The 21,749-nt window shown below is 35.4% G+C and overlaps 1 protein-coding gene across 2 annotated transcripts in view; it reads left to right on the forward strand.

The window, feature by feature from the left end:
- AFG1L (AFG1 like ATPase) overlaps positions 1–21,749 on the forward strand; it is a 217,422-nt gene that overhangs the window by 85,314 nt on the left and 110,359 nt on the right. For both annotated transcript variants that reach the window (XM_044676669.1, XM_044676670.1), the window contains exon 6: positions 20,918–21,017. In XM_044676669.1, coding sequence (XP_044532604.1) covers positions 20,918–21,017 — 100 coding nt within the window. The remainder of the gene's footprint in view (positions 1–20,917; positions 21,018–21,749) is intronic.

The raw sequence follows: 21,749 nt of genomic DNA on the forward strand, positions 1-21,749 counted from the left end.
CATGTTTTTACTTTCCCCTTCACCCACCCCTTCACCCTCCCTCCCACCCCCCATAGCCGATGCGCATTTCCACTGGTTTTAACTTGTGTCATCAATCAAGACTTATTTCCATATTATTGATAGTTGCTTGCATTGGTGTGGTCCTTTCGAGTCTACATCCCCAATCGTGTCTGCATCAACCCATGTGTTCAAGCAGTTGTTTTTCTTCTATGTTTCCACTCCTGCAGTTCTTCCTCTGAATGTGGGTAGCGTTCTTTTCCATAAATCCCACAGAATTGTCCTGGGTCATTGCTTTGCTGCTAGTACAGAAGTCCATTACGTTCAATTGTACCAGTGTATTGGTCTCTGTGTACAGTGTTCTTCAAGGCTCTGCTCCTTTTGCTCTGCATCAGTTCCTGGAGGTCTTTCCAGTTCACATGGAATTCCTCCAGTTCATTATTCCTTTGAGCACAATAGCATTTCATCACCAGCATATACCACAATTTGTTCAGCCATTTCCCAATTGAAGGGCATACCCTCATTTTCCAGTTTTTTGCCACCACAGAAAGCACGGTTAATAAATATCTTTGTACAAGTCTGTTTATCTATGATCTCTTTGGGGTACAGACCCAACAATGGTATGGCTGGATCAAAGGGCAGGCATTCTTTTATAACCCTTTGAGCATAGTTCCAAATTGCCATCCAGAATGGTTGGATCAGTTCTCAACTCCACCAGCAATGCATTAATTTCCTATTTTTGCCACATCCCCTCCAACATTCATTACTCTCCCCTTCTCTCATTTTAGCCAATCTGCTAGGTGTGAGGTGATACCTCAAAGTTGTTTTGATTTGCAGTTCTCTAATTACTAGAGATTTAGAACACTTTCTCATGTGCTTATTGATAGTTTTGATTTCTTTATCTGACAATTGCCTATTCATATCTCTTGCCCATTTATCAATTGGAGAATGGCTTGATTTTTTATACAATTGATTTAAATCCTTGTATATTTGAGTAATTAGACCTCTGTCAGAGTTTTTTGTTATAAAGATTTTTTTCCCAATTTGTTTTTTCCCTTCTGATTTTGGTTACATTGTTTTTGTTTGTACAAAAGCTTTTTAATTTAATATAATCAAAATCATTTATTTTACATTTTGTAATTTTCTCTAACTCTAGCTTGGTTTTATAATCTTTCCTTTCCTAGAGATCTGACAGGTATACTATTCTGTGTTCAATCAATTTATTTATAATTTCCCTCTTTATATTCAAGTCATTCACCCATTCTGAATTTATCTTGGTGTAGGGTGTGAGATATTGATCTAAACCTAATCTCTCCCATATTGTTTTCCAAATTTCCCAGCAGTTTTTGTCAAATAGTGGATTTTTGTCCCAAAAGTTGGGCTCTTTGGGTTTATCATACACTGTTTTGCTGACGTCACTTACCCCAAGTCTATTCCACTGATCCTCCCCTCTGTCTCTTAGCCAGTACCATATTTTTTTGATGACTGCTGCTTTATAGTAATAGTTTAATATCTGGTACTGCTAGGCCACATTCCTTCACATTTTTTTTCATTATTTCTCTTGATATTCTTGATCTTTTGTTATTCCAATTGAACTTTGTTATAGTTTTTTCTAATTCAGTAAAAAAGTTTTTTGGTAGTTTGATAGGTATGGCGCTAAATAGGTAAATTAATTTGGGTATTAATTAAATGGTCATTTTTATTATGTTAGCTCGTCCTACCCATGAGCAATCAATGTTTTTCCAATTGTTTAGATCTAGTTTTATTTGTTTGGAAAGTGTTTTGTAGTTGTTTTCGTATAATTGCTGTGTTTGTTTTGGTAGACAGATTCCTAAGTATTTTATATTGTCTAGGGTGATTTTAAATGGTGTTTCTCTTTCTACCTCTTGCTGCTGTGATGTGTTGGAAATATATAGAAATGCTGATGATTTATGTGCATTTATTTTGTATCTTGCAACTTTGCTAAAGTTGTTATTTCTACAAGCTTCTTTAGGATTTTTTAAGTAGACCATCATATCATCTGCAAAGAGTGATAGCTTAGTCTCCTCATTGCCTATTTTGATACCTTCAGTTTCTTTTTCTTCTCTAATTGCTACTGCTAGTGTTTCTAGTACAATGTTAAATAATAGAGGTGATAATGGGCATCCTTGTTTCACTCCTGATCTTATTGGGAAGGCTTCTAATTTATCCCCATTGCATATGATGCTTGTTGATTGTTTTAGATATGTACTGTTTATTATTTTAGGAAAGGTCCTTCTATTCCCATATTTTCTAGTGTTTTCAATAGAAATGGGTGTTGTATTTTGTCAAAGGCTTTTTCAGCATCTATTGAGATAATCATGTGATTTTTGTTGGTTTGTTTGTTGATATGGTCAATTATGTGAATGGTTTTCCTAATGTTGAACCATCCTTTTATTCCTGTTATAAATCCCACCTGATCATAATGAATAACCCTCATGATCACTTGCTGGAGTCTTTTTGCTAGTATTCTAATTAAGATTTTTGCATCTATGTTCATTAGGAAGATTAGTCTGTAAGTTTTCTTTCTCTGTTTTTGATCCACCTGGCTTTGGGAGCAGTACAATATTTGTGTCATAAAAGGAATTTGGTAGAATGCTTTTCCTTATTATGTCAAATAGTTTGTATAGTATTGAGATGAGTTGTTCTTTGAATGTTTGATAGAATTCACTTGTGAATCCATCTGGTCCTGGGGATTTTTTCTTAGGGAGTTCTTTGATGGCTTGTTCAATTTCTTTCTCTGATATGGGATTATTCAGTTATTCTATTTCTCCTGCTGTTAATCTAGACAATTTATATTTTTGTAAATATTTATCCATCTCACCAAGATTGCTATATTTACTGCCATATAATTGGGCAAAATAGTTTTTAATGATTGCCTTAATTTCCTCTTCATTAGAAGTGAGGTCTCTCTTTTCATCTTTGATACTGTTGATTTGGTTTTCTTCTTTCCTTTTTTTTTTAGATTGACCAGTACTTTGTCAAATTTATTTGTTTTTTCAAAGTACCACCTTCTAGTCTTATTTATCTTTTGCTTTCAATTTTATGAATTTCTCCTTTAATTTTTTAGTTTTCATCTGGGGATTTTTAATTTGTTCGCTTTCAAGTTTTTTGATTTGCATGCCCAATTCACTGATCTCTGCCTTCCCTAATTTGTTAATATATGCACTGAAGGATATAAATTTCCCCCTGAGTACTGCTTTGGCTGCATCCCACAGATTTTGGTAGGATATCTCATCATTGTTGTTCTTTTCAATGAAATTATTAATTCTTTCTATGATTTGTTCTTTAACTGATTTTGGAGAATCATATTATTTAATTTCCAATTCATTTTTGATTTGCCTATCCATATACCTTTACTAATTATTATTGTTATTCTATTATGATCTGAAAAGGTTGCATTTATTATTTCTGCTCTTTTGCATTTATTTGCCATATTTCTATGCCCTAGTGCACGGTCAATCTTTGAGAATGTATCATGTGCTGCTGAAAAGAAAATGTATTTCTTTTTGTCCCTATTTATTTTTCTCCACATATCTATTAAATCTAATTTTCCTAGGTTTCAGTCACCTCTCTTACCTCTTATTTATTTTTTGATTTAATTTATCTAGATCTGAAAGAGGAAGGTTAAGGTTTCCCACTAGTATAGTTCTACTATCTATTTCCTCTTTGAGCTCTGCCAGTTTCTCCTTTAGAAATTTGGATGCTATAGCATTTGGTGCATATATGTAAAATACTGATATTTCTTCATTGTCTATGTTGCCTTTTATCAGGATTTGTCAGATATGATGATTGTGACTCCTACCTTCCTTTTCTCAGTTGAAGCCCATTAGATTTTGTCCCATCCTTTCACCTTTACCTTGTGTGTGTCTACCTGCCTCATGTGTGTTTCTTGTAGACAACATATGCTAGACTTTTGATTTCTAATTCACTCTGCTATGTTCGATTTTATGGGTGAATTCATCCCATTCACATTCAGAATTATGATTGTCATCTGTGTATTTCCCAACATTTTGAAATCTTCTCCTAATTCTGCCTTTTGTTCTTTTGCTATTTCCTTTTAAACCAGTGATTTGCTTTTAATCACTCCCCCTAATTCCCACCCTTATTTTACTTCCCTTTCCACTCCCTCCCTTTTTGTTCCCCTCTTGTTATTTTTTTTAGGGTCTATTAAATTCCCTCCCCTCCTCTCTTACCCTCCCTTTATGTACTCTCTACTCCACTCTCTCCCTTGTTTTTTCCCTTCTGACTTTCCCTGTAGGGTAAGATAGAATTCAGTACCCCAATGAATCTAGCTTCTCTCCCCTTTCATAATTGATTCCACTAAGAGTAAGGTTTACGTATTACCTATTAAAACACTCTTCCTCTCCTTCTTATAATAGTATTCTTCCCCTCCCCTCTTTGTATGGTATAGATTATCCTATTTTTCTTATTCCTTCAAGTTTCCTTTGGTGCCATCTTCTATTCCCCCACCCCTTTTCTTTCTTTCTTTTTTTTTGCATATCATTTTAGACCACTTAGTACTCCAACCTTTCCCTAATTACTATAATAGTGAATACAATTTTTGAGAGTTACAAATAACATTTTTCCATATAGAAATATAAGTAATTTGATCTTAAAGAAGAACCTTAAAATTTTTTTTTTCTCTTTCCCCTCTCTTTCTTATTTACCTTTTCATGTTTCTCTTGATTTTTGTGTTTGGATATCAAACTTTCTGCTTAGTTCTGGCCTTTTCTTTACAAATACTTGGAAATCTTCTATTTTGTTGAATGCACATATTTTCCCCTGGAAGTATATAGTCAGTTTTGATGGGTAGTGTTATATTGAATCTCTGGGAGCTTGAAGTTCACTTGGTGATTGACAGGTGAATCAGTTGGATGTCGGAATGTTCCCAGAGAGGCATGGGGACTCAGGAGAGAGCAGTTGGGAACCCTGACAGAGGTTCTTGGGTCTTTAACTGTCCTTGAGGCTGGAGATCAGTGGATCCCAGTCTTTGGGGAAATAGAGACTTGCAAACTGAACCCTGCAAGCAGCTCCTGTGTTTCCTATACCATCATCAACCTGTATCAGACCACCATCTCTGTTTCTACTGCTCCTAGATATTAGGAAGTAAATCATCTTAGTCATCTAGGCTTCCCAGGGCCTGGGAGGGATCCGGGAAGTAGGCAGGAGAAGAAGAAGAGGGTGGATAAAGGGTGGATATCTCAACTCATTAGGCTTACCATCTACTGAAGAAGAAGCTGAAACTGTATAGAAGTTTGCCTGCTCTGGTGTAGCCCTGGCCAGGCTGTACCAGAGAGAAGCTATCATCTTGATTCCTTCATTTGCCTGCAGTTAGAGATTCATTATTAACAACTTAAAGTAGGGTCTCCCAATACCTCTATCCCATACCATTATCCTTCTGTGCCAAATATATTCAAAGTTTCAAAGTACCTTCCTGAATTGGTTATTCAAAGTTTATTTGGGAAGGGAGTCACGCAGTCAGATTACCAACGTTACCTCAGCTGAAGAGTCCAATAATTAATATCAATTAACCCCAGGTGGGTCCTGAAGGGATAACATACATTGACCTAAAGGATCTTGCCTGGGCAACTATTATAAAGGAGAAGTGTCATCCTATCCTCTCTCTGTACTCCATCTACATATACATCTAATAGTAGTACCTCCTTTTAATATAACAGTAGGTGATCCTTGGTTGTAGACCCAATTCTCTTGCCTTTCTGAATATCATATTCCAAGCCTTGTGGTCTTTTAGTGTCAAGGCTGCCAGATCCTATGTAATCATGATTGGTGTTCCTTGATATCTGAATTGTCTCTTCCTGTCTTCTTGTAATATTTTCTCCCTAAATTGGCAGCTTTTGAATTTGACTGTTATGTTCCCGGGGGTGGTCTTTTGAGGATTTAGTGTAGAAGGTGTTCTATGGGATCTTTCAATGTCTATTTTGCCCTCTTGTTCAAGGATATCAGGGCATTTTTCTTGGATAATTTCTTGTATGATGTCAAGATTCTTATTTGTCTCTGATTTTTCAGGAAGACCAGTGATTCTCAAATTGTCTCTTCTAGATCTGATTTCTTGGTCTGCCATCTTGTCAGTGAGATATTTCATGTTTCCTTCTATTTTGTCAGTCTTTTGATTTTGCTTCATTAATTCTTGCTCTCTTGTGAGATCATCGTCTTTTACTTGCCCAATTCTAGTCTTTAAGACTGGTTTTCGGCTATAATCTTTTGATTTTCCTTTTTGGTCTGATCTATCTGGCTCTTTATGGCTTCCAGCTGGTCATTTCTGGTCTTAAATTTGCTTAACATTTCATTTGATTTCTGGACCTCAATTTCCAATTGTGAAATTCTACCTTTTAAACTATTATTTTCTTTTTGGACTATTTCCCACTTTTCTTGCCAAATCTCTTCTCCCTTTCTCATGATCTCAGATTGGAACTCTTCAAGAGCTTGTGACCTATTTTCATTTTTTTGGGAAGGTTTGGATATGTTTACTTGTTTGTCCTCCTCTGCTGTTTCCTTTGTGCTCTGGATTTTTTCTCTGTAAATATTATCCAGAGTTAGTGCTTTTCTCTTGTTCCTTTTGGTGGTTGGTATTTCTTGAGCATTGCTAGCCATCACTATGCTGGTTTTTGCTTCCCTCAGAAGTCTGAGTGGAGAGGGCAGGCTCTCTGTGTATGGAGCTATGGAGCATTTTTTTGCCTGATGCTACTTTTTGAGTCTGATTGGTTTCTGCTGTGTGCTGCCCCACTCCTCTCTCTGCACCCAAGGTGCGCACTCTTCAGCCTCCTGGGGTTTCATGTCTAGCTGCTCTCAGGGGTGTTCTTAATCAGCTGCCAAGGACTTAGAGATTGCCCCACACTGTTCTAATTCTAGTACACTGGCTATGACTCTGGCACTGTAGGTGGGGTGGGGGAGAGTTGATTAGCTTGCATTTTGGTGGGAGCTAATTCACTCCCTTATAGTGTGGAAATGCCCAAATCCCATGTACTTTTGATGCTGTGCCCAATTGTGGAGTACCTTCATTCATCTGAACTTGTTTTTTTTTGTTCTTTTGAGGTATCATATAGGTTGGTGGTGGGGAGAGTAAGTGTTCTGCAACTACTCTGCAGCCATCTTAACATGGTAGTCTCACAAATTTTTTAAGCCCTGCACTAACTATTGTTAAAAGCAATGTTATAAAGTCTACAGTACAACCCTATCAGGGAAAAACATGGGGAAGGAATGCTACTGATTACCTATATTTTTTCCCAAAGCAGGACAGTTATAGGATATTCACATTTTGTCTGCCAGTGAGTAATGATCATTGTTCTCTTAGGGCTTTGTTGCCCTAATGACTTGGAAAACATAGCTTATTATGTTTCAGAAAATGAAGGAGATAATCAAGTCTCACTGATACCAATGTCAGTTGCTTTTAATCGTCTCAGGAGCTATTTGAAAACTAGTTATAATGAAGTTGCATTAGTTTGATTCTTTGATGAATGTGATTTCATCATTGCAGGCACTTTCTCAAATAGCGAAGATAACCCAGTCTTATTATTCTTTCCTATTTCTGTCCATGCCCCAGAAATCCTCCTAGGGGAATGGGATGGAGGGGGTTTTCCCTCAGTGTGCTCGGGCTCTTCCTCAAGCTCTTTTATTTTATTTTATTTAAAAAAATTTTTTTAAAACCTTAACTTCTGTGTATTGGCTCCTTGGTGGAAGAGTGGTAAGGGTGGACAATGGGGGTCAAGTGACTTGCCCAGGGTCACACAGCTGGGAAGTGTCTGAGGCTGGATTTGAACCTAGGACCTCCCGTCTCTAGGCCTGGCTCTCAATCTACTGAGCTACCCAGCTGCCCCCCTCAAGCTCTTTTGATCTTGTGTGGAGATCACTGGAGTCACTTGGGTAATCTCTTGATTAGCCCTATAACTGTCCTCCTACATTTTCTAGATTTCTCTGATCTTTCCTAGTGTGTCTCTAATAATGCTTGTGACAGCACTTCCCTGGGGGGATTCTTCACTGGTAAAACATTTTAACCTCCTCACACTCACTGTATACCTCTTGACCTCTGAGTGATCCTTAACTTTAACTCTCTATCAACTTTGATATTCCTTGATTTGCAACCATACAATATTGTTAGAAGATTGAAGTGAAAAAGATAGGTTTTGTTTCAGGGAGAAACTTGTGTCCTCTGAAGTACCTTAAGAGTGTCTCAAATGCAATCCAGTTCACTTTCCTTCAAAACTCCTATTCCAAGCTAATTGTTTATTTTGTTTGTCAGGACATATACCAATAGACCAGCTCTGTGTATTTTGAACCTAATAGTCTGTGTCACAGTCTGGACAAAAAGCATTCTTAATCCATTCAGTTTTTCCTGTGTGTGTAGTTAGGCCAGTTTTTTTGAATGATGATGGATCCCATTTAGGAGATCCCAGTATTCCAGAGCTCAAAGCATATAGCACTAAAATGAATCAGAATACTGAGTCTGCAAACAGGAGTGTCTGCAGCATCATTGATTTAGAGCTGGGCAGGTTATCTAATCTAACTCCTCATTTTATTGATGAGAAACTAAGGCCCAGAGAGGCTCAGTGATGTGCCCCAAATCACACAAGTGGAAAGTGGCCGAATTAGAAATTGAACCTAGATCTTTGGAAGCCAAGTCCCACACTCTTTTTACTTTACCATTTTACTCTATAGGCCTAAGTTGGTGAGCCAGTAGCATGTGTGCCGGAGGGGCTGCTCTCCATGCACACTTGAGGACATTTTTCTCATCACCTGCCCCTCTGCCCAACAGCTCAATGGGAGAGCTTCCTCCCTCCCCATCTGGGGTAAGGGGGTGGCTCACATGAGGCGTGAGGGTTGTAATTTGGGCATTTTGTCTTTAAAAGGTTTGCCATCACTGCTATAGTCAGTCTTACTTTTCTGTTTGGATTATGCTGGACAGCCTCAGTGACAGTGACAAACATTTTTGGCAGGCATCCCATTTTCCTTTTTTATTGCCTTGATTGATATTAATCATCAGAAGGTCACCAAACATAGTTGTCTCTATTGTTACAACTTTAAAGGAATCTTGAATGATTTTGACATATTGTTAGGAGAAAGGTTTTAAGGTAGTGCTTTGTTTTACTAAATCAAATGCTTTTTTTATATTTGAAAAATAAAAACAGTGGAATCTGACTGTAAAGATGTCTACTATGGAATAACATTCATAAAAGTCTATTTATTTTATATACATTCTTCAAGGATGAGTTTGTTACTAGTATAGATTATTCTCATAAAATTATTGTAAATTAAGGAATTAGACACATAGATTATAGTTATTAATATTTTCTAGAGTTTTTTTTTTGTAACAGTATCTTAGTATTTTTCCACATCTTTGGTATCCTTGCCTCTTTCAGTCCAAATGTGGTGACTTCACTGTATTAATGGAAAAAGAGTTTATTTTTAAAATCTTGATAAATTTCCCTACCTGTTTTTCATTTTTTTATTGCCCTCTTACCAGTTTTATCCTTAAATGCCTTCAAGATGATGTGACTTACTTTTATCTCTTGCCAAGCTTTTTGTAGTATACTATGTTTTGCTGTAGTTTTTTTTTAGTTAAAACAGATCTGCATTCCTTATTTACTGATTGTTTCCATCAATCCCTAAAAGAATTGCTTCTTGATGGTTCTTGATAATGGTTTCAGAGCCCATTAATTAGACTTGATCTTTCCGAATTTTGTCATCTCTGAAGACATGAGCAGAAAATTGTGATTTTTCAATTCAACAAGCATTAAATGCCTTTTGTGTTTGAGGCTTTAGGAATATAAGAGGAATAAATAGCTCCTGCCCTCTGGGAGTTAATTTGGGGAAGGACAGAGTGCTCATAGCTAGAGGAAACAGTGAAAAAAGCTTCTCAGAGAAGTTGATGCCCAAGCTACACCTGGCCCAGCAATGCTAAATTGGGAAGAGGAAGCCAGATGAAGAGCATATTTAAGAGCAGCAGTTTTCAGAGTGTGGTCTGAGAACCCTTTGGGGATCTCAGAGATTCATTTAATGAATCTATTAGGTCAAAACTATTTTCATAATAGTATTAAGATTTTAAAGGGTTAATATAGTAAATATCAGTAGATATAACCTATATAAATAAAAGCTCTTGGGGGCAGCTGGGTGGCTCAGTGAATTGAGAGCCAGGCCTAGAAATGGGAGGTCCTAGGTTGAAATCTGGCTTCAGACACTTCCTAGCTGTGTGACCCTGGGCAAGTCCCTTAACCCCCATTGCCTAGCCCTTACCACTCTTCTGCCTTAGAATCAATACACAATATTGATTTTAAGGCAGAAGGTAAGAGTTTAAAAAAAACATTTAAAAATTAATAAAAGCTCATTTAGGGATCCTCAATTAAAAATATGATATTTTATCTTCTCAATCATATCTAAAATAATTTTGAAAAATTTTATATTTTATTTTTCTCCAATTTTATATCAAACAATATTTTAATATTCATCTTTTGTAAAATTTTGTGTTCCAAATTCTCTCTTTCTATTCTTCCTTCCATTTCTCTCCGTTCCTGAAATGATAAGCAATCTGATACAGATTTTACATGTGCAATTATGTAAAACATTTTTCCATATTAGTCATTTTGTGGAAGAGATATCAATATAAAAAGTGGGGAAAAGAAGAAAAAGAATGTGAAATATAGTATGTTTTGGTCTACATTCAGAGTCCATCAGATATTTCTCTGGAAGTAGATATCATTTTAAATTTTAAGTTCTTTGAAATGGTCTTGAATCATTGTTTTGCTAAAAATAGCTAAGTCATTCACAATTGATCATTATACAAGATTGCTATTTCTTTGTACAATGTTCTTCTAGTTCTGTTCACTTGACTTTGTATTAGTTAATGCAAGTCTTTCCAGGTTTTCCTGAGAGCATCCTGCTCATTATTTCTTATATAGCACTATAGAATTCTTTTGCAATCACATACCATAACTTGTTAGACCACTTATCAATTGATAGACATCCCCTCAATTTCCAATTCTTTACCACCACAAAAAGAACTGTTAAAAATATTTTTGTATGTTTAGAGGTCCTTTTACTTTTTTTTTTAATCTTTTTGGGATACAGACCTAGTAGTGGTATTTCTGGAGCAAAAGGTATAGACAGTTCTATAGCTCTTTGGATATAATTCCACATTGCCCTCTAGATTAGTTTGATCAGTTCACAGTTCCATCAGCAATGCATTAATGTCTCAAAGCTGCACACTCCTCTGCTCCTGGCCACATTTGTCATTTTCATTTTCTGTTATATTAGCCAATTTGATAGGTGTGGGGGGGGTACCTCAGACTTGTTTTAATTTGCATTTCTCTAATCAATAATGATTTAAAGCATTTTTTTAATGTGAGTATAGATAGTTTTGATTACTTTGTCTGAAAACTTTATCTTTTGACCAATTATCAATTGGGGATGACTTGTATTTTTATACATTTGACTCGGTTCTTTATATATTTGAGAACTGAGGCTTTTTTCAGAGAATCATGCTATAGATTTTTTAAAATTATGATTACTATGTATTTCCCTTTAACCTATTCCTGCTATCCCTGTTTATCTTACTCTATCTGTCCTTTTATCCTGTCCATCCTCAAAAGTATTTTGGTTCTAATTTCTGCCTCCCCCAATCTATCCTCCTTTCTATCAGAATCCTCCCTACCCTGCTCTCTTTCTCCTCTTACTTTCCTGGAGAATAAGATAGATTTCTATATCCAAAAAAGTGTGTATGTTATACCTTCTTTGAGCCAGTTCTAACAAGAGTAAGGTTCAAGTATTCTCTCCACCTTCCCCATCTTCCCCTACATTGTAAAAGCTTTCATGAGATAATTTACCCCATTCTATATCTCTCTTTTCCCTTCTCTCATTGCATTCTTCATTATTACCCTTTTATTTTATTTTTTTATATCATCCCATCACATTCAACTCACATCCATTCCCTCTGTCTATGTATACTCATTCTAACTGTCTTAATAATGATAAAGTTCTTAGGAGTTATAAGTATCATCTTCTCTTGTAGGGATGTAAACACTTTAACTTTATTGAATCTCTTATTATTTCTCTGTCTTATTTACCTTTTTATACTTCTTTTGAGTCTTGTATTTTAACATCAGATTTTCTATTCAGCTCTGGTTTTTTAATCAGAAATGGTCAAAAGACCTATATTTCAATGAATATTTATTTTTTCCCCTGAAGGATTATACTGAGTTTTGCTGGGTAGATGATTCTTGGTTATAATCCTAGCTCCTTTGCTTTCCAGAATATCATAATCCAGGCCCTCTAATCCTTTAATATAGGAGCTGCTATATCTTATGTTGTCCTAACAGTGGTCCAACAATAATTGAATTGTTTCTTTCTGGCTGCTTATAATCTTTTCTCCTTTACCTGAGAGCTATGGAATTTTATTTTTAACCCTTAACTTCTGTGTATTGGCTCCTTTGTGGAAGAGTGGTAAGGGTGGGCAATGGGGGTCAAGTGACTTGCCCAGGGTCACACAGCTGGGAAGTGTCTGAGGCCGGAACTATGGAATTTGGTTGTAATATTCCTGGGAGTTTTCATTTGGGGATCTCTTTCAGAAAGTGGCCAGTGGATTTTTTTCAAATTCTGTTTTATCCTCTGGTTCTAGAATATTAGGGAAGTGTTCCTTCATTATTTCTTGAAAGATGATGTCTAGGATCTTTTTTTGATTTTAGCTTTCAAGCAGTCCAATAATTCTTAAATTATCTCTTCTGGATATATTTTCCAGGTCACTTGTTTTTTTCAATGAGATATTTCACATTTTATTCTAATTTCTCATTCTTTTGATTTTGTTTTATTGTTTCTTGATATCTCTTGAAATCATTAGCTTCCACTTGCCCAATTCTAATTTTTAAGGAATTATTTTCTTCAGTGAGCTTTTGTATCTCCTTTTCTATTTGGCCAATCGTGCTTTGTAAGGAGTTCTTTTCATCACTGAATTTTTGCATATCTGACCAATTCTGCTTTTTATGGAGTTCTTCTCTTCAATGGATTTTGTATGTCTTTTACCATTACCCTGTTTTGTTTTTTAAAGTGTTATTTTCTTCAGTATTTTTTGGTGCCCCTTTTACCAGGCTGTAGGCTCTTTTTTTTTTTTTTAAACCCATATCTTCCTTCTTAGAATTGATGCTAAGTTTAGGTTTCATTGCAGAAGAGTGGTAAAGGCTACCAGTGATGGGCAAACTTTTTAAAGAGGGAGGCCAAAGGAAAGGAAATGCTCATCTGTCAGTTTGTTTCTAAGGCAACTCTTCCAAAGTTTCATTGTATTGTATCCTCCTCATTGTATTCGTTAGATTAGGAATAATGTAGAGTGGCTGAATAGAACATTTCTGGGGGCTCATCTGGCCTGCGGCTGTAGTTTGCCCCTCACTGGGCTAGGCAATTGGGGGTAAATGACTTGCTCAGGATCACATATCTAGAAACTATCTGAGGCCAGATTTGAACAAGGGACCTCCTATCTCCAGGTCTGGCTCTCTGTCCATTGAGTCACCTCATTGCCCCTCTGGAATTTTTTTTCATGATTTTCTTGTATCTCATTTCTTCCCTGCCCAATTTTTCTTCTACCTCTCTTATTCGACTTTTAAAATCCTTTTTGAGCTCTTCCAGGAATTCTTTTTTGGGGGCTGAGACCAATTTATATTTTTCTTTGTAGGTTTTGGATATAGCTATTTTGATACTGTTGCCGAATTTGTATTTTGGCATTCCCTGTCAGTGTAGTAACTTTATATGGTCAGTTTCTTTTTTTTTGTTATTTACTCATTTTCTAGCCTATTTCTTAACTTTTAATTTTGTTAAAGATAGGTTTTACTTTTGAGGTAGAGAAGGCACTGTCCCAAACTTCAGGTATTTTATGCTGTTTTCAGAGCTAGTTCTGGAGTCTGTAAGGTTTTAATCTTTCCAAATTTGGTATGGTCTAAATAGAGGTATGTTCACTGCTCTCCTAGGCTGTATTCTGGTCTGTGAGCAACCATAAGCAATTTTTTCCATTCTGGTTTTGTGACCAGAATTCATGATTCTCTAAGGTGGCAAGCTCTGGTATGCTTGTGGTCCTCCTTACCCAAGGTTGTGATCTAGATTCACTTATAGGCAATGCAACAGAGGCTTGCACCTAGTGCTAGCAAAGAGACCCTTGTAATTTTCTCTGACCATTTGTCCAACCCCCCTTACTTTCTATAGGCTAAGAGCTCCAGAAACTGCTGCCTCCAATTCAGTTGCCCTAGGACCTGCTGCTACCTTGCTAGGTTGTTGCCTGCTCAGTAGTGTGCTTTGTGTTTACCCTGTCAGGACAGACCTTTCCTGCCTACCTTCTAAGTTGTGTTAGGATGTAAAATTATGACACCATATCCTTTCATGGGTTCTGCTGCTCCAGATTTTGTTTTGAAGAGTTATTTTAAAGGTGTTTGGAAGGGAATTTGGGAACACTTAGGCCTTTAGGGGAATTGAGACCAAAAAATTTGAGGACTATTGTTTAAGAGGGTGCAATCTAATAGGGATGTAGCTTAAACAAAGTGTAATAGAAACAGCATAGTATTCTGTCACTTTCCTAGGGACAGTTGCCAGTTTTTTTTGCTATGCTTTTTAGACCCAGATTTGGTATAATAGCCTATTAAGATGTTGATCAGTTTCAAGAATAATGGATTTTGACTTTTATAAATGAATTTTTTATTAGTATACTACAGCATCATCTTGCTTTTAAAAATAATTTCAGTATGATGCAGACACATTTTGCTTAGAACCGAATTCCATGGCTTCCCTTCTGCCACATTTCTGTCTAACTACCTCCTGACAAGTGGTATAATCATTCTCACCTCTATCTGGTTACTAGTCTATTGGGTAAGGAGTGAAAACAGTCTGTGTTGGCTTGATATGTCCATTGTAAAGCTTTCCCTGTTAGATATAAGCTATTGCTGTCTTGTTTTTCAAATGAGACTTAAATGCAAAAGGTTGTACCTACATATTCATGGTCAGTCATTGAATTAATCTTTTTCTAAGTGAAAACAATCATGGAACTAGAAGGCATGTTGAAAAATTAAGAAGACCTGAGTTCAGTTCTAGCCTCAAATGTTTACTAGCTGTGTAATGCTGGGCAAATCACTCAATTCTCTGTTGGGCTCATCCAAGTCTAATTGGTTACTAAGACCTATAGATTTAACCTTTGTAACAGTTCTCAGATATGTTCCCTTCTCTCCTATGGAACTGCTGCCCCCCCTAGAGTAAGCCATTATTTCCTCATGCCACTACTATTACAATAGTCTTCCAATTAGTCTGCCTGCTGCATCTCATCCCACTCTAGTCCATATTTGACCCAGTTAACCGAGTGATTTTCCTAAAGCATAAGTCCAACCATGTTTTCCCTACTCAAGAACTCTAGTGGTTCCCTATCACCTCCAAAATCAAACAGAAAATCCTTTGTAAGGTGTTCAAAACCTAGACCCCTTGTCCCCACTTTCCAGTCTTCTTATACTTTATATTCTCACCTTCATTCAGACCCCCTTCTGGCCTTCTCACACTTTTCTACCTAGTGACCCTGGTCTCCTTTCTGTTCCTTGAATAAGACATTATTTCCAAACAATGAGCATTTTCATTAACTACCTCCTAGGCATGGAATACTTTTCCTTCTTATGTTTCCTAGCATCTCTGACTTTCTTCAAGTCTCAGCAAAAATTCCACTTGCTATAGGAAACTTTACCCATTCCCTCTTAATTCTAGAACCTTCCTTCTGTTGATTATTTCCTGTTTTTCTTGTATATAGTTTGTTGGTTCATAGTTGTTTGCATATTGTCCCTACCATTAGATTGTAAACTGCTAGGGGGCAGGGATGTCTTTTGTCTTTCTTTGAATCTTCAGTTTTTAGCACAGTGCCTGGCGCAATAGTTGACACTTAATAAATATTTATGGATTGTCTAAGTCAGTTTCTTCAACTGTATGATAGGAATAACAATAGTACCCAGGGTTGTTGTAAGAATCAAATGAGAACTCATATAATCCACTTGGCACAATATTGCCACAGAAAAAGGGCTTAATAAGTTCTTTCCTTCCTTCTTACCATACATGTTTCAGGACTTCAACCTAACTTTGTTATCCTTTTGAGTTAGGGGTTGACAAACTATAGCCAGCAGACCAAATATTGGGCCCTCTATCATCCCCTCCCTATTTTTATAGCTCTGCAAGCTAAGGATGGTTTTTTAGCTGGCAGTGGTACAAAAACAGGGCAGGATTTGGTCCTCAAGCTGTAGTTTGCTGATCCATATTCCATAGCATAATATCTCTGGAAATTATCCAGTCTCATTATTTTATGGCCATACTTTAGAATTATAGGAATAAAGAGTTGGAAGGAGCCTAGATATCATCTAGTCTTATGGCTTATAGCTGATATTACTCAGGCTCAGGCAATTTAAGTGACTTGCTCAAGGTCACACAAAGAGCAAATTGCAGAACTAATATTCAAATCCAGGTTGTTTGACTCTATACTTTTGAGAGGAGCAGTATATTTTACATTACTTCTTTGTTATGTTAATAAGATTTAATATACATTAAATTCTCCACATAATTTAATTTTAAAATTCATTTTGATTCAATGATAGATTTTCTGTTATTTTCTCAAGGCTCTAAATTCCATATAGTTCAGGAAGAGATTATAATTTGAAGAAAATATGTTGTTGTAGAAGGAACCTATTGTTCTTGGTTTCCTAGTAGTTTTAATATGCCAAATACCATTTTATTTTGCTAATTAGGTATCTCTGAAAACTTCAATCAAACCAATAAGGTTATATATTAAATCTATACTCCTCTTTTCTTCTCATTTTGTATTTTTTGTATGTAATGGGAAAATATATTTTTAAAAAACTATGAATTTTAAATTTTTTTGTTGAAAAAAGATATGTTTTGGTAAAGAATTCAAGTCTTTTTGAAATAATAACTTATGGGTTCTAATATTGGCCACTCAAGAGCTCCTCTAATTATAAAGAATCTTTTGTTTGTCAATTATTTGTTCTAGTTTTAACAAAATTCTCATCCATAAAGTTTATCCCAAGACATTTGTCCTTTGTTTATAAATACTGAACACATAAACAGTGAAAGTGCTGTAATTTTAGTCTTCATGTGGAGGAATATTCAACATGGCTTCTAAAAGGGATGAGACTATAATGCAAGTGCTGACTTTTCAGTGAGCACCCCTCCAAAAGGGCCATTTTGTCAAAAGGACACAATATATTTTATAAGTTGGTGTTCTATAATGAGCCATTGGGATTCAGTTTCATAGCTCATCTGAATCTCTACTTATTTTTGTTTTTAGTATTAAATATTGAGAGAAGTAGTAGAAAAATATATCTTTAGTGTATGGAAGAAAATCCAGTATCATTTTTAAGGGTATTTTTTTCCATTAAAATGATTAATATATTGATTGGCTAGAAATTCAAGTGGGAATAATATACACAGTTCCATGTGCTTAATAGCAGTGTAAGATATTTTAAGCAAATTTACTAATTCTTGGATATTAGAGCACTTGCAAAATCAACTAGTACCTGAAAATTGTCTTACAAGCCTAGCACAATACATTGCTAATTTACCAGGGAAGATTTTTCTGGGCCTCTTATTATTGGAACTCCACACTTAGCAACAGCTATATCTATAATGTCCCCTTCTCTTTTATAATGACTCATATTAGTATGTATTCTTGAGCCTTAACCAATCACTGATTGCTCTTAGATGAATTAAATTAATTCTAATACTTTAAGAGGAAAATAGACATGGATTACCATTGCTTAATAAATTTGGTTAGTTTCTAAGACTACATTTTGAGTAGCATTCAGATAAGAGATAGACTGTTTAATCACCGAGATAGATTTAATTTTCTCATAAATCATCTTGGTGGACTTGAATAAGAATGGGATTTTATTTTTTCCAATGTTATTGGTTTTCATATTTTTAAAAACTTTTCCAGATGAACTGCCTTTATGTTTTTAATCAGTTGGAGTAAAATAAAATACCCCTTTAGAAGGTTTCCACATGTCCTTATTGTATCTTTTTCTATTAGTTTCTATTTAGATTTTTTTATTGCTATGATCATAATTTTGTAGACATCATTATACTCAGTATATCTGATTTTTTAAGCGACATTTTTCATAACTTTTGAGGACATTGGAAAGCTTTGGAATGAAAATGTCACCTCTATGGAATATGCCAAAATAGCCTAGAAAACAATTCTGAAGAACAGAATAAGATAGAAAGATACTTCTCTATATACTATCAATATCTTTTTTTAAAAATAGTTTTTAAAACAATTTTTTACAAACCTGAAAAGCTATTAAAAGCCTCTAATAAAAACTAGACGCTTATTTTTGTGCTAATACTAATTACTGATAATACATGCTTATGTTTGTCATTCATTATATGGAGCTGTACCAATCAGTGGATGACTGAGTCTCAAGCACTTACACATGTAAATTAACTATTAGATTTTTTTTTTCTTTTTTACTTAAGTGAGTCATAATGGAAAGCAACTCTAGGTCATAAAAAATCTTTTCTCTTAAATGCTAATGAAATTTCTCCATTCTCTCCATTAGCAGACTACCCTTATTGGTAATTTGTAGCCTTCTCTTTTGTTCCTGGTGGTAATGAATGCTGGGTACTGAAAAAGCCTGAGCTACAGAATGCCTTGACAATTGTCTTCTGCTTACTTATACTGTAAAATTGCTGCTCTCTAGCAGAGCTGTGTAAGTAAGGGTACAAGATCAAAAGAGTATAAATTGGCACCCAAGTAGACAAAGTGACTCTTGCTTTATTAATTAGCGATAGCTTTCACAAGTTAATTCACTAGATCAAGGCAGAAAGATCAAAATTCTGTAACATAAAACACCAAAATTTAACTCAGAAAAAAAGCCTCTTATTCATTGCTTTTCTCAACTTTCCATTTAAACCTTTACTGTAGTATAAGCTAAATGTTGTTTTCTTTTTCTAACCCTTGGGACACAAACCTATTTCCTTTAAAAGAAACACACACACAAAGTGATACAGTCACATGAACAATTTTACATACTCTAATTGGGTAACTTTTAATTGACATAGTTCTTTTTGAAAAGTCAGTACCCAAAATTGTGTATCAGGAGCCCAATTAAAAATGCAATTGCTTCTAAAATTTGCAGGCATGTTCTGTCCTCTCATCAGAAATGCCACTGGTGTTTAAGCATTTGAAAAGGACCTTCTATGGGAGTGTTTTTGCGGAAGCTAAATTTGACAGTGATCCTAAGCTCCAAATTAAATAATGTGAGCACCACTTTTCTTTTCATGTTAGAGGGTTTTTGAGAACACTTTGGAAGTTCCTGATGTCTTAATAACTCAGGGAACCTTCAGAACACACTCGTTAGTTAATATGTTTTAAAGTTGTAGCCTGAGTCAGAAGAAAAAAAATAAAACCTTTTCCATATGTCTTCCCCAAGCCTTTTGTTGTTATTTGTACTATAGACTAGTTGCAACCTGAAGTTATAAATTTGTGTCTTGATTGCTACAAGCCTCTTTCACTAAAAACAAGGTAACTGCATAAAAAGATGATTTAGACTTCCACAAAATTATGCTTTTTAGTAATAATCCTCATGCTAGATTAGATTCTGTGGAGTGTAGGTTTTAGATTTTAAAAATAATTTATTACATATTTTATCTTTAATAATGCTTTTATTTTAACTATTTAGTACAATTACATCATTCTTTAGGCTAACTTGGTTTTAAAATGGGATGAACTTGGCTCTAGTGATCATTCTGAAGGTTTGAAAATTTTATTTACTATTTGAAATGTCCTCATAAAGGAATAACACAAGTTATCATTAAACTGGGTTATATGAAATCTCTCTTAGAATAGTTTGAAGAGTTTAATGAATTGACCCTTCAAAGTTTAAAGGATTTTTAACTGGACTATTTATTACTTTTAAGCTTAACATATTAACCTTTACCTGCACAAAAAGATATCTATTAGAATTCTTTGTTTTAAATCCTTTTAAATTATTATAATTAAGCAGATTTTTACACTGGAATTTTTTTTTCACATTTTCCAGAAAAGATCAGTAATGTGGCTATCTCCATAATCTTAGCTCAAGGAAATAATTTGAACATTTGTGGTTTCTGTCAGAAAAAAAAATTTTTTTTTTGGTAAGATTAACTGTAGCAACCATTTCTCTGTTTTTTTTTTTCCAGATAGAATATTTGTGTTTACAAGGTTATAAGAGGCTGGCTATGCTGGAAGTGACTGCAGTGCCTTTTGATTATTCATGGACAGTAATAGAAGGCACTTAAAAAGAACAATGAAATTGCTTATTTTTGTGATGGGCCATCTGTTGAATTGTTTTGTGCAACAATTGCACAATAGTATCTATGTCATGTCATTCTATTTTCAACAGCAGCTGATTATGTCTAGCTGGCTACTTGTCCTTATTTCTAAAGTCCCATGACCATTTGAAGTCACCTTTCTGGGAACCTTTGCTAGAAAGGTAATAGAAATGTAAAATAGCCGGTGTGTTTTTTAAATTTTCATTCTTTCTTTTTTCTTCCCCGCCCCCCCTCTGTATTGCTTCTCATTAATTAGGTTTCCTAAATGTTTAGGATGATTTTTCTGTAGTTCCCACCTGTAGTTCTATAATAGAAGTTAACAGGGAATCATTTGGTAATTTGGGGAGAATTGGGCCTGCTATAAAGAGGGGACAAGTTTTAAAAGACTGCTGCTATTCAGGCTTTCATGCTTATTAATTAGCTACCCTTTTCTTCATGATGATAATTAGAATCTTTCCCCAGGATTTTACTTTCTGCCTTTAGGGAAAAAGAAAAATGGAACTATTAGCAAATTTGTTAGAGCAGAAGTAAAATCAAGATCAAACAAATGTGTTGTTGTCCATAGGTCACTGACATTGCTGATGCCATGATTCTGAAGCAGCTTTTTGAAAATCTGTTCAAAAATGGGGTCGTCGTTGTGGCAACATCCAACAGGCCACCTGAAGGTAAAAACAAAAACTGTTCCAGTATTATCCAATTAGGTGGACACACTAACTAGCTTTTTAGTTTTACCCTTATTCATTTTATAGTAGCAACAAAACTGGTAGTTTTGTTTGTCATTGGTTTTGTATCTGTGCTTTAGGGCTACAAATCCAGTGGATATGTGAATTTTAAAATGTATGTTAAACCCAGGAAAATCTCTTGTTACTGAGGCACCTGCAGACCTTTTGTTGATTCTAGAGAATGTTATCTGTGCAAATTGAAAAAAAAAATACCCAGGCTTTCTACTACTTTTAAGGGGATGTAAAGGAAGCAGGTTAAAACCACATTCCTAATGATACTTAAAAAAAGGATTTAGACCTAGTTTATTATAGTAGCTGGTAATGCTAGACATAATTTATCTTTTCTAAAAAGCTCCCGTCACTGCCTCCTGCGGAACTCTTTACCAATGATAGATACATCTGCCTTCAGACCTGTCTCTTCTTTGGCCTAGAGCTACTGCCTCTAGACTGGAGGCCTTGGCAGCTGAAGTTTCTATCCTTAGGCTCATCCCCAGTCAGAAGAATGCAGCTCTTACTGGCAAACCTCTCCCCTAATCCCAAGGCTTCTAGTTCCAATATTCTCACTTCTATTTTTGTTGATACTACTACCAACATAGAAGAAGAGGTGGGGTGCAGGGGAAAAAATTGACAGGGGTCAGTTTGGTGATTGGTGAATGATGCCCTTACCCTAGGAAG

Source organism: Gracilinanus agilis, chromosome 4, assembly GCF_016433145.1.
Source record: "Gracilinanus agilis isolate LMUSP501 chromosome 4, AgileGrace, whole genome shotgun sequence".
Classification (NCBI taxonomy): Eukaryota; Metazoa; Chordata; class Mammalia; order Didelphimorphia; family Didelphidae; genus Gracilinanus; species Gracilinanus agilis.